The sequence below is a fragment of the Pelecanus crispus genome, chromosome 5, assembly GCF_030463565.1.
Source record: "Pelecanus crispus isolate bPelCri1 chromosome 5, bPelCri1.pri, whole genome shotgun sequence".
Taxonomy (NCBI): domain Eukaryota; kingdom Metazoa; phylum Chordata; class Aves; order Pelecaniformes; family Pelecanidae; genus Pelecanus; species Pelecanus crispus.
In genome coordinates, this window is record NC_134647.1 from 62,787,911 (window position 1) to 62,801,647 (window position 13,737).

Consider the following 13,737-nt stretch of genomic DNA (forward strand, 5'->3'; position numbering starts at 1 on the left):
TATTTTAGGATGTCCTTATATTTTGTAGTTTTTGCATATCGCTGCAAACACAGCCTCACATTAGCTGAACTCAGCTAAGAAGATCAGAGAAATTTCTTTGCATGGTGCCTTCAGTAGCTGACACTACTGATGCCAAAGCAGACAGGCCTAGGAAGGAAAGTGCCTTGGAAAAAAAAAGAAGAAATAAAAAGTGCATAAACCACAACAAAATTATCCATGGTAGGCTGGAATAAAATCTTCATGACATTTTTATAAAGCACTTAGTCTAAGGGCATTACTTTAGGTATCATCTTTCAATCATGAAATCTCAAATTAAGAGCAGTGTGACAGTTTCCAGGAGAAATAAAAGCTTGTTGCTATGGCAATCAATGCTAATTTTCTATGCCAAGAAAATGTTAAAGTCTAATGGAAAAAAAAAAAAAAAACCTACAACAGAAGGAAAAAACCCAAAACTATACTACTTACCAGAATTTAAGTCACGTCCAGGATTGAAGGCTCTGCTATTGACAGTGGTAGACAGTCTATCACAGCTAATAGTTCTAGAAACATTGGTGTTAAAATTTCCATCAAATCTGAAATGACAACAACAGGATTAGCAATCTAACGTTATCTATTAAACCTACAGAGTATTTAAAATGGAGACACACCTTTTTGAAATTTCAGTGAAAAATAATTATTTTGGAAACTCCAACATTACACATATTTTAAGGATCCAGGAGAAACTGTGAACCCCAAAACTAGGGGGGATGAGCTCATCATGGCTGGATTGCATCTGCTCTCTACAATGATATGTTGCATTTTCATCCACAAGATTCCTTGAAAGACAGGATCATAAGAGAGTATGCTCTTTCATCTAGATTTAAACAGTAGAGGTTCCAGCTTGGGAAATGCGTGTAGCATCCAGGCATGCCATCAGAAAGTGTCTCCTCCTGATGCTGAATCGAACTTCTTCTTGCTAGAGACTCTTTCATCTTTCATTTTTAAAAAATTTATTCCAAGTGTCTTGCACGAAGAGGATTTCCTCTTTATGTCTTTACAAAAAAGATCTCATAGAAAAATTGTAAGCCTGTTTTCTGTACCAAAACTTGGGGATTTATATTCCAAATAGTGGAAGGAACTTGACAGTCTGGAGTTTTGTTACATTTTGGTTAGGTTAAATAATTCAAATACATTCATAACTCTTCATGCAAAAACTATTCTAGTGCATAGTTCTAATGACAGTAAAATCTAATTAAACCAATGCCTTAAAAAAATTTAAATAAAAAGGGTTTTAAAGGGTTATAAATAACTGGAACCTCTCCTGAAGCTTTCAAGGACCTAAATGCAGTTTTGTACCATTTACATAAGCCAATTTTATTTGTTAACATTTTTGTGACCTCGAACATTTTGATGACATTTGACTTATGGTCTGATTATTCTAGTACTTCAAAAACCAATTTACTTCCTATCAAAGAATTTTTCTACCATCAACCTATTCCTAAGAAATTACAACAAACTGCAAGCAAGGTCTGCATAAAACCCCATCCTGGAAGAAAAGGCTTAGTACCCTTTCTGGCATGAAAGCTGATAGGAAACAAGTCTTGGAGAGAAACTGGGCAGAGTAGAGGTTTGTTCAGTACTGTCAAGTCTAAACCAGCAAATTACACAAAACCCAGCAACATTAAAAGATACTGACCAACTTAATATTAATGGCACATCAATCACTGGCTTACATCTATATAGCATTCACCCAGTGCCATTCTAACACTTTCCATTTACCTCAATGCACGTGTAATTACATATGTGCTTAAGGTTCTTTATTTAGTTGCTTATCATCAACTGCACTTACTTGCTTAAACCGATGTACATTTTTTCATACACACACATATACATACACATACATAAATGTGTATGTACGCATACCAACCCACCAAGATATATATGCCTTCACATAGTGGAGGCCCAAACTATTGCAAGCAAAACTGGGATGAAAACCAAGCACTGTTCTTCTGGTTGAGGATTTTAATTAAGAAACTGAAATCCAGTAAGTTGCAACTACTTCAACAAATATGGTGCCCAGTAAGCATGGGAAGACACTCATTTTCTGGTTCTGTCCTTACAGAGTGCTTGCTCCAAGGACTGGGGTTCATAGACACAAACAGACAATGAAACAATGCACTTCTAAATCACCCCCTTAAAACAACAATTAACAGAAACAAAAACCACAGGCAGATGGAATTAGTTACCACAAGGAAATTTCAAGTTATGACCACAGGAAGCAAGTCTTTTTAAGCAAATTAAAGCTCCCCTAATCCAATATATTTTCTTTCAGCCCAATTAAAAATAAATTCATCCTATGGGGGGTAGCTGCAGCTGCCCCAAGCCAGCCAGATGAGGATTTGCTGAGAGACTCCATCTCTCCATTTATGGGGGTTCTGCACGCAGAATGCAGGAGAACCTTTTATGACTTAGAAGAGATCTGTGAAATCTACCTAAGGGTAAATAACATATTTGTTAGTAGGCTTAAGATCATCACTTCTGTAAGTGACTGGATCCACTTTCAGAAATTTTAGTATTACAAAACCACAACAAATGAACCACATACCCCACCCCCCCCACACACACTTAAAGCCGAGGTTTAACTTCTGTTATTGGTGAAGAGTATAGCATAGCCTTCTCACAAGTTTAGAAATTTGCCCTTCAATTATAGGAGTAATTTCCTGAAAACTTACTATTAAAATCCTGAATGATTTTCTGAATTACAAATAAGTAAAATAGTCTTTTATGCAAATGCATAACAAAACTTCAGACACCGACTCCTTTGGTCTTAACATCAGATTAAATTTTATGATTCTTGCAGAGTCACAAGAAGTCTCATTTTACATAGCTAGAGCTCATCAGACTAGAGGCTCTATTTGAAGAAGCTCTAACCAAACTGAATTTTTGAATATGCAAAAAGTGATCATTATTGATTACTAAGTGCTTAATTTTAATACCTTCACTGTCACATAGAAATATGAATGAAAGCAATGTATCTGTAAACTGGCATGTTTTAAAATTAGTTTAATCTATATCCATAAACACCGCATGCATCTTTAACTAACTGCATTATCCTTAAAGGAGATGGATGAGACTACCAGTGAACAGTTAGAGTTACTGAGGCACCAATATTTTTTGATCCTTTTCAAACCTAGACTTAAGGAAAAAGAAGAGTCACATATATTTGGAAATAATTAACTGCCCTCCCATACACTTTAAAAATTATGTAGAATAAATGCAGTTTAAACATAGCTCTACCAATTTTGGTCAATATTTTTTATATACATATGTCAATATTGGGGGGTGAGGGGGCAGATTTTTAAGTTGCAAACCTTCTACCACATAGATGCAAATGTACATGGAGAGTGCAAGTTTTTGCATCAGGGAGTTCCAGAGCAGTCTGTACACAAACTTTCTCATCTCTTTTCAAATATTTTACATACCTCAGTCTTTTGACATAGTCAACGTTACTGTACACAAACACAAACATTTTACTCCACTTGCCCTCCTCTGTCCCCACCTAACACATGCAATTACGAACTTGCTTGTCACTGGAGAAACATCTTTAACTGTAGCAGCTGCTCAACACATCAAAACCACTCAGTGATGAGCGAAGTGAAAAATGCCATATACAGCGGGAACAAGAACAGGCAGCTAAATTCCTTGCTTTACAAAAAGTACTGCGGGTTCCTTATTGGATGCAGATGTTCAGGGCTCTTGGTATTTTATCCAAAACAGCATAATAACAGCTTTCCATTGGTGCTGGTGTTTTGATTCAAGATTCAGATAGGGGCAAAGAGCTTTTGATGATCTTCTGCATTATCGTCGCTCTTCATGGCAAGGAAGAGAGAATAAGATGGACAGACAGATGGAAAGGTCTCCTGTCCTCTTGATCCACCATCAGGTTGTAAGATCAAGAAGGGATGCTACATCAGACACCAAAAGCAGCCAAACCTTGACGGTATGGAGCTTTGCATGGGCTCATCCACTCTGCTAGGAACTGCTTGTTGAAATTATTGGCAACCTGCTCTTTGAAAACTCCCCAAAGTCCTCTCCATCGAGGAAAAGACTTGACATTTCACAGGAACATAGTCCTCAGATCAAGGCTGTGGCTTTTCCTATCCCCATTAAAATGTAACCACTTCAAAAAATAACAGCTCCTACCAAGCAAGCAAAAATGTTGTTGATTTTTTGTTCGCTAAGGAATCTCAAGACTAAGATTGATTGATAAAGGATAGGTTTCACAAAAAGCATATTTATCTTTGGGCAAAAGCAGACAGAGGAGAGCTCGAGACTGCAAATTAAACATCTCCTTGCTAAAGAAATATTTCTGAGGAATACTAAGGAACAAACTCTTAGGGAAAAATAATGACTTTTCAAGATGTTAGCTAATTGTCCCAGTGCTCCCATGAAAATCTATTAGTGATGCCAACAGGACACCTTGTTAGCAACTAACATTATTCAATGTCTCAGAAGACTGGCAGTAAATGCTGGGGTTTAATTCAAAATCATCTGGAATCCTCCTCTGCTCTGATTTTATTTTATGCCAAAAGTCACCACTCACACTCAAAGTGCCCTGTGCATCCTGACATGCAGTTCTCACACTACCCAAACTACTCGCACTAAATTACCTGACAGAGAAGTTGTATGTATCTTGATTCAAAATGTTGAGTGTATTGCTACATCACTTCTTCATACACACAAAGCTGCCAAACCTAATTTCAGGTCTCTCAGTCATGATAGATATTAACATGGGGTTTCAAGCAGATGAACACCAGGTCCAATTCTAGCATGCCTTCTAGGAAGGCAAAAATAAAGTTATCACCCTCAGTGGCCCCGCCACAAGTGCTCCTGCAGTCCCAAACCAATCGCCTGGGCCAAGGGGATCAGTGTTTCAGCTATAAACACCCTATTTATATTGCACTTTCTATTGGAGCATGTCAAAGCACTTTAATGCAAAAATCAACAAAGTCCCTCAGCTTTCCTCAGTAAGCAAGTATTATGTTACCCATCAGGAAAATGAAGACGTAGATGCCTAAGCAATCTGCAGCAGAGCTGGAAAAAGAAAACAAGAAATTACTGCAACCCAGCCCACCCCTCCTTTTTCTTGCCACAGCACACAAGTAGCAAAAAGAGAATACAGTTAACAGGAAAATTATATAAATAAAATATGCAGAAGAACAATTGTTTTAAACCCCATAAATTAAAGACCAGCCCTCAGACAGACCTGTCATCATACAGCAAGGACTGCTCCAGACTGAGCTACATGGGTATCTTCCTCAAATCTCTTTTCAGGTGCAGTTTGCCTTAAAACTGACTTTCTGCACCTTGCAGTGGAGTGTATCTTTAAAGTGTGACTGGTTCCATGACACAAGGACCTTGAGAAGAGATCAGCTCCCATCGCAAATGTACGTCCTCAGAAAACCAAGACCAGAAACTGGACAAAGGCAGTACTGTGACAAATTTACATTGCAGTATTTGGCATCATTTTAATTACACTGGAGAATTTTCCATATGCTCAGCAATTAAGAATGCGCTATTAACCTATTTGGCAATCTTCACCACTAAAACAACAATTAAAACTAAAGCCTCAACACTGCCATGTGGCATTTACAGTAAACGCTTATATTCTTGGCTGTAATCACTGGTTTTACCTTTCCTATGATGTATTTATACCTTCCACATTTTCCACACAAGTTTCAAAACATACAAATCTTCCCATTACTTGCTTTGGAAGAAGTTAAAAACCCCTAAACTTTAATATTTTAAGATTTGCAGACAAGCATCGATCACCATCCTTTCTCTGCACAAAAGCGACTTAATTTTTACTAGTGTCTTCCACTTCTGCCAGCAGCAAGACTACGAGGTGGACGATAACAGCAATGGCTGACCGAGGTCTCCTCTGATATTTGGCCCAAAATGTTCTAGGTGGTAACACCACAGCCAACACTTAGGAAGTCCTCCAAAATCCTTACCAGAAAAGCACAACAAAATCTGTATTTGGATGTAATTAGGTTTTGTACCTACTTAAATGAGAGCAAAAGACATTGGCTGAAATTCAGTTTCAAGACAGGCCCACTCACCCCATCCCCCTTTCCCTGCCTCTCTAAAAAGCCCGTCCTTCTGGATTCACTTTAATGAACAACTGATCGAAACTGCATCCCGAGGGAGCAAACAGAGCTGTGACTCCCACTTTGATCTCTTCCCCATGGAGAAACGCGCTCCCTGCCTAGCTTGCAAGATGTTCATTTGATTGACGTTTGCTCTGATGTACAAACTGCTTTGAACTTCAGACATTAAATTCCCATCAGGCTGCACTCATTTTTATTCTCCTTCAACAGGATTTACAAGCAGGAGATCAGCAAGTGTAGAAGATAAAATAAATTTGCAGAAGCTTTGAATCTTACATCAAAACAGTGCTCAAGTGAGTTCCAATTGGATTTTGTTCGGCCTGAATTTACAGTGTAAATCAACCTCTTTTGTACAGTTTCAGTTTAGGGAAAAAATGAGGGAGCTGTGTATAAAAATGACACTTGAGCAGCTACTGAGGGGTTCTCATTGTTTTAAGATTAATTTCTTTCCCTTCCTTTCCATTCATACAAATTTAAAGCTAATTTTAGTATGCAAATAAAATTACATAAGTTCATTGAAAATTCAGCATTTCCTTTGAAATTCAGAACTAGGCATGTTTTCTTGATTGTAAGGCAAGAATTTAACTAATATTTTACATACTTAAATAAATACTTAAATATATGGTTCCTGCTGCATCTAAACAGAATGCTGGAAAACAATGTTTTTATTAATAAATTCAACAAAAAAAAAAGCTACGGATGATTCAGTTAACCAGTTTCTTCTGGCAAGACATAGAAGTTGTTCCAATTATTTCAACTACTACTTGAAAAAGTCGAAGTATACTTGCTCTCAGATGTAAAGAAAGCGTATTATTGGAAGGAGGACTGCAACCCAGTAACACAAACTATTCCAAAACCCACTTTTTCATGAGGAACTCGGCCACATTTATGAAGTAAAAGCAAACAGTCCAAGAGAGCAATTTCCTAAATACCTGCTACAGTTTATGGACAAAACAAGGTCATGCCAAGACTAGCACTACACATGCTCTCTACGTTTTCTAGAAACCCACATGCATTACTGTAGTCTGATACTCTGCAAGAACAGCAAATACATCTTAAATTTCATTCAGTGTGGCCCACCCACTTCTCCTTCGGAAGTGCAGCTCTTCAGATATTGCGGCAACTGAAGGAACTGAATGGGATTCCCGTTATCGCCCACTTAACTGCTCCAGAGAGGAAAGATAAACACAGAAAGAGCTGGGATAAAATTGAACTGCATTAGCAAATATTTAACCATCTGTTTAAAAAAGAAAAAGCCAAACCACTTCTGAAGGCGGTATCACACTCAGGGAGTAAATGATTTTCAAAAATAGGTTTGTAAACCCACTTACTCAAACAGCTCTATTAACGTTCGTAAAGCAACACTGCCAAGTAGTATGTTTTACCAACAAATATTTCTCCATTCCGTCTCCTTTCACAAATTTAGATAAATGCATTCCCTAAACTCTTATCAGCATAGTTAAATAAAGCACAAAAACAGATTTCCAGCCACCTTGAAACATCTATGTTAGCAGCAGAAGCAAGAGCGTTAATGAACGGCAACGCGTCTCCAAACTTTTTTGGAGACCCGTGACAACTTTCCATAAAAATCAGTACTGAAATTAATTTCTATTCTCCAGGGTAGAAACACAGAGAAAGGGGGATGTTTCCACCAGCACATATGCATATTCACATCCTGCCTGCAGGTGTAGGGTTATCAGGGGACCATGGTCGGCCACACCACCCCTCACAGCAGGAAGGCACCATGCGGGGCCGCTTCCCGGCACTGCAACTCTGCCCTTCTCTCCCCACTCAGGTCCCAGTCGCAGGCAACTCAAGGGAAACCATTTCCTACCTTCTCTCGCAGACACACAAGAACATGAAATGCTGTAGCACATCAGAGTGTGACAGGTTTTAAAACTGGGCAGAAGAGGAGGAGGATCGAGGCTGGGTTAGGGAAGATTTTTGTGTCTCCCTTTAAAAGCATAGTCTCTGTTTTTTGTTGGGAAAGCTGCACAGGCAGCTGCATGTTTCCTCACAAATGCATCTGAATGAGAAATTATAGCCTTTTTTTTTTTTTTTGGAAGGCAATCTTACTGTAGATATGCAGGGCTTTGCTATGTCAAGAAAACCACTGGAGTGCACTTTATGTCACCAATTCTGTAAAGTACATACTTGCAACTGCATCTTCACACGTACTTATCATGCAAACATAGCTTTAACTTACCTGGCAAAACTGGAACTATATAAAGCTACTTCTGAAAGTCTCCTGCAAAAGCCAGCTAGCATCAAGCATAGCTTTTCCTGAAAACCCATTTTGTATACCAGGGTGATGACAAATACTCCAACATTACACACATTATCAGACTTATTCTTTCTTTTGTGCAGCAAGAGTTTGATATTCTTTCATCTGCAAATATTCAATATAAAACACCTATTTGATCTGCACATTGCCATCCAGTCCAACACCATTCTTTATGAAGAAAGATACTATTTCAGTTGTCATTCACAAGTCAGACCACGCAGACCTGCAAAGTTACAACCCCAGACAAAGTTAATGCTTCCAAACCTGTTTCCTGAAACTCATTTCTAATTCCCTATTCAGACACTTTTCACAACTGACCCGTATCCCATAAGTTCCCAGTGAAGGCGCAGGGAAGCCGCAGGTGCTCAATACTTCTGATAAATAAACACTGTTTCCTCCTTCCCCTACCCTGTTGCTGACACTGCTATGGCCCCATCTGCACCCCACGCACATCAGGCCATTTCAGTTCCAAGACTTCCTAAAGACCTACCAAGGGCTTTCTCGGGAATGAAGCACCTCAGGCATGACAAACAGGAGATACCATCTTGTACACAAAGGTATTTATCCTCTTAAGAAGGAAGATACTTTAATTAAAACATTGTCTTGTAAATAACCACCCAATTCAACCATGATAGGGAATGTCTGGAGACAGCATGAAATCTGTTTATCATGGCTTTTTCAGCAGCCTTTATTAGTGAGGAAACACAAAACCTTATCTTTCTAGCAGGGATTTCTTCAAGGATTAGAAGATGCATGTCACTTGACATCCATTTTCCTTACCTCCCACCAGTTTACTCATCCGCTTTGTTAAGAGCCTGGAGCACTTTATCCACATTAACTCTGTCTATTTGGAGCAATGCCAATTCTCAACTGCTACTGGCACTTCCTTGATGTGGCACACAGCCCTGGGAAAAGGAGAGAGTCTCCAGGCTCTGACCCCACAGACACAAATATAGCCCGGACGGTAGGGCAGATACCAGATCTTCATACCATCCACTTCTGAGCCTCTCTGAAAGCTATGCTCTCTGGTTGCTCTTCTCAACTGTTCTCTCCCTCCATTATCACCATGTTTTTTTCCATTCCCAAACCTTGATTAAGTAGAACTGAAAATGCAAACAGCTGTATCTGAAGCAAGGAACATAAAAAACTAAAAAAAAACAAACAAACAAAAAAAACCAAAACAAAAACCCAAAACCAAACAAAAAAAACCCACAAAAAAACCCCAAACAACAAAACAAACAAACAAAAACCCCAACCACCCCCCCCAAACAAAAACCATACAGATAGCCCCTGCTCTGTTGCTCCAAGTTTAGCAGTCCACCTCTACTTAGCAGTACTTGCATGTATACTTAAGCGTATGATTAATTTCCATTTAGAAGAGTACATGCTTAAATGCTTTGGTAAACTGGGTGAGAATAAGTGTATGATTAAATGTTTGTTGAATATGACCTATGGAAAAATTCCTTGCCAAAACCACTCAATAACTACCAACTGCACTGCCTCATCAAGTTGATTTTGCATATTCTAATTCATTTATTTTCACCACTTTCCAAAACAAGGCAGTTCTCTTGCACAAACCTACCTTGGTGGAGAGAACAAATACGTGATTGCTAGTACCTACACTAGTTAGGCCAGTATATGTTGGGTACAATACAGCAACCGAAAGCACAGTCAGGCTGTTAATTTTAATTCAGAACTAGTCACTAGGAATCAGTCACATGAAAACTTACTCATTTGGGCTCTTCACTGTACAAGCCAACACTGCATAATGGCAATAAAATACTGTTTTCCTTGTCATATCTCACTACTCAACTAAACGAGCAATTTAAATGCCAGGTTCATTTTATATCCCAGTTCGTGCTTTGTTAGTCCTATTTCATATCATTTATTTATAGTCACCAGGTGTGGTATACTCACAGTTTCTCTCAAGCAACACGGCACACTGTCTTCTAAGCCAATGCTCAGATTTTCAAGATAAATACAATGCATACATGGATAATTTTGTTAATGCTAACAACAAATATAAACTAAATAAAGACACCAAGCCATTAAAAAACCCCCAAACTTAAAATAAATCCTCTCTCTACACAATAGTTCATCATCTCTACTTTACACAGATAATGTAAATACCTTCCCACATAGTTTTTCCAAAACAAACCCAAACTTTGCTGCATTCCTAAACCAATGTCACTAAGCTAGACAATGGTGTAAAAGGCTGATGGAGGAATTGCCTGACAACATGAAGTGCCCTCAGATTTACAAGTGTCATCATGTGTTTAGAGGCTGAACACCGTGTGATAAACAACCTTAAATATTGTGGGACAAGCCTTCAAATCTACCTTAAAAATACAGCCTGAAGATCATGTGCTTCTGACACTATTCCTGCACCAAATGTTTACTCAAGAGGCCAGATAATGAAACACCTCCCTACACCAAGAAAAAGAATACACAGAGTTAGGCAGTTGTAACACAAATATTGCACAACCCTCCTGAAAGAAAAAACATAGCCCTAAGGACACACACATTTTCAAGTTACAATCTGAAGTTACCTCCTGAAAACAGCAAACAGCACAGACAAATCTGTGTCTTTTTCAATGTGACCTCTTCTATAGCAGCAGCTAATAAATGTTCTAAACCAAACTATTATAATTATTGTTGCTCTAACTTTAGCACTCTTCTGCCAACACTAACACACGTCTTTTAAACGTCAAGGATGACCTGTCACCAGCAAAACCACACCTAACCTAACTTCTCACAAGTGCAGCCCTCATTATAGCCAGGCCAAGTTAGTCCAAAAATTAAATGTGGAAGAGTTCAAGTAAATCACTAGCCTTCAAAATATGATCACCATATCCAGGTGGGAGATACTTGTGTCTGTGTTTCAAAAATCATTCCTAAATCCACGATCAAACACTCATATGTGTGTTCCAGTTCCCCAAAATCTGACCATTAAGGTAGCTATCTTAACTTTTAGCGTTTTCCGTCAAAAATCTCAGTCTATGTATTTCTCTGGACAAAAGAAAAAAGCAGCAGCAAAAAAAGCTATTGGTGATTTCAGATACACCTGCCTGCAAAGACAGTCGCTCCACTGGACATTTTCTCCCTTTTAACCAGGCCTAGAGGTGACCAAGGGAGAGAAACGGGGATCTTAACAAACAAGTAATCTTTTAATTTTTATGGAAAGCTTCTGCTTAAAAAGAAAGTTATCTCATTTTAGCATTTCTATTAAAAATTGATCTCTTTTTCTGGAGAGGTGGGGAGACGAGGACAGGTTTTGAGGTAGCTGATGATGCTGAGCAGGGGAATGGAGTGAGATGCCCTCCCGGCATTTCAGGAACAACCACCTCCTGCCCATGTGAACTGTTTTACTTTCCCCTTTAGCAGGCTTGTGTCAAACACAAGACTTGATAATGCCACCTTGGATATCAACATTGGCTCTTTTCCCCAACATTTTTAACCAAATTGCTTGCCAATGTGATGCCCATCTACAAGAACAGCCAGAAGGAGGATCTGGGGAACTACAGGCCTGTCAGCCTGACCTCGGTACCGGGAAAGATTATCAAGCACTTCGTCTTGAGTACGCTCAACAGGCATGTGCAGGTCAACCAGGGATCATGCATAGGTTCATGAAAGGCAGGTCCTGCTTGACCAACCTGATCTCATTCTATGACCTGGTGACCTGCCTAATGGATGAGGGAAAGGCTGTGGATGTCATCTACCTGGACTTAGTAAAGCCTCTGACACTGTCTCCCACAGCATTCTCCTAAGGAAGCTGGCAGCTCATGGCTTAGGCAGGTGTACTCTTTGCTGGGTAAAAAACTGGCTGGATGGCCAAGCCCAGAGAGTTGTGGTGAATGGAATTAAATCCAGTTGGCAACCAGTCACAAGCGGTGTTCCCCAGGTCTCAGTTTTGGGGCCAGTCTTGTTTAATATTTTATCAGTGATCTGGATGAGGGGACTGAGTTCACCCTCAGTAAGTTTGCAGATCACACCAAACTGGGTGGGAGTGTTGATCTGCTCAAGGGTACGAAGGCTCTACAGAGGGACCTGGACAGGCTGGATTGATGGGCTGAGGCCAACTGTATGAGGTTCAACAAGGCTCAATGCCAGGTTCCGCACTTGGGTCAGAACAACCCCATGCAACGCTACAGGCATGGGGAAGAGTGGCTGGAAAGCTGCCTCACTGAAAAGGACCTGGGGATGCTGGTTGACAGCCAGCTGAACATGAGCCACTCGTGTGCCCAGGTCGCCAAGAAGGCCAACGGCATCCTGGCTTGTGTCAGAAATAGTGTGGCCAGCAGGAGCACGGAGGTGATCATGTGCCTGTACTCGGCACTGGTGAGGCTGCACCTGGAATACTGTGTCCTGTTTTGGACCCCTCAGTACAAGAAGGACATTGAGGTGCTGGAGCATGTCCAGAGAAGGGCAACGAAGGTGGTGAAGGGTTGAGAGCATGTGTCTCATGAGGAGCGGCTGAGGGAACTGGGATTATTTAGTCTGGAGAAGAGGAGGCTGAGGGGAGACCTTATTGCTCTCTACAGCTATCTCAAAGGAGGTTGTAGTGAGGTGGGTGTTGGTCTCTTCTCCCAAGTAGTTAGCGACAGGACAAGAGGAAATGGCCTAGAGTTGCATCAGGGGAGGTTTAGATTGGGTATTAGGAAAAATTTCTTCATGGAAAGGGTAGTCAAGCATTGGAACAGGCTGCCCAGAGAGGTGGTGGAGTCACCATCCCTGGAGGTGTTCAAAAAACACATAGATGTGGCACTTTGGGACATGGCTTAGTAGGCATGGTGGTGTAGGGTTGATGGTTGGACTGATGCTTTTAGAGGTCCTTTCCAACCTTAATGATTCCTGGTTTTTACTTTCATTAAAAAATAATCCAGCCACCAAGCCAGGAAACATGAAATTACTACTCTACCCTTAATTGTTTTAGTGGTGGACTTGGTAGTGTTAGGTTGATGGTTGGACTTGATGACCTTAAAGGTCTTTTCCAACCTTAACGATTCTATGATTCAAAATAGGGAATCTCCCAGAAGGGAGATGCCACAGAGAAGGAAAATGAAAGGATGAGCAGCAGGCAGAAGAGGCAGAAGGGGGAGAAATGACAAATGAAATGGTGGCAGAAGCATTTAGACAGTCAGACAATTAACAAAGCATGGCACCAATAACAACTTTGAAGTTAAGTTTCATGAGAAAAACATATTTTCACATTCTTTCTTTATATGACTTGCAGACAATTTCCTGAAGACAGCAGTGGGTGTATTTTGGATGGTCCAATCCACCATTCTTCAACCATACACACTC

The 13,737-nt window shown here is 40.0% G+C and overlaps 1 protein-coding gene across 1 annotated transcript in view; it reads right to left on the bottom strand.

The window, feature by feature from the left end:
* Positions 1-13,737, bottom strand: part of CACHD1 (cache domain containing 1) — a 113,872-nt gene that overhangs the window by 45,653 nt on the left and 54,482 nt on the right. Inside the window, exon 4 of the mRNA XM_075711086.1 lies at positions 466-572. Coding sequence (XP_075567201.1) covers positions 466-572 — 107 coding nt within the window. The remainder of the gene's footprint in view (positions 1-465; positions 573-13,737) is intronic.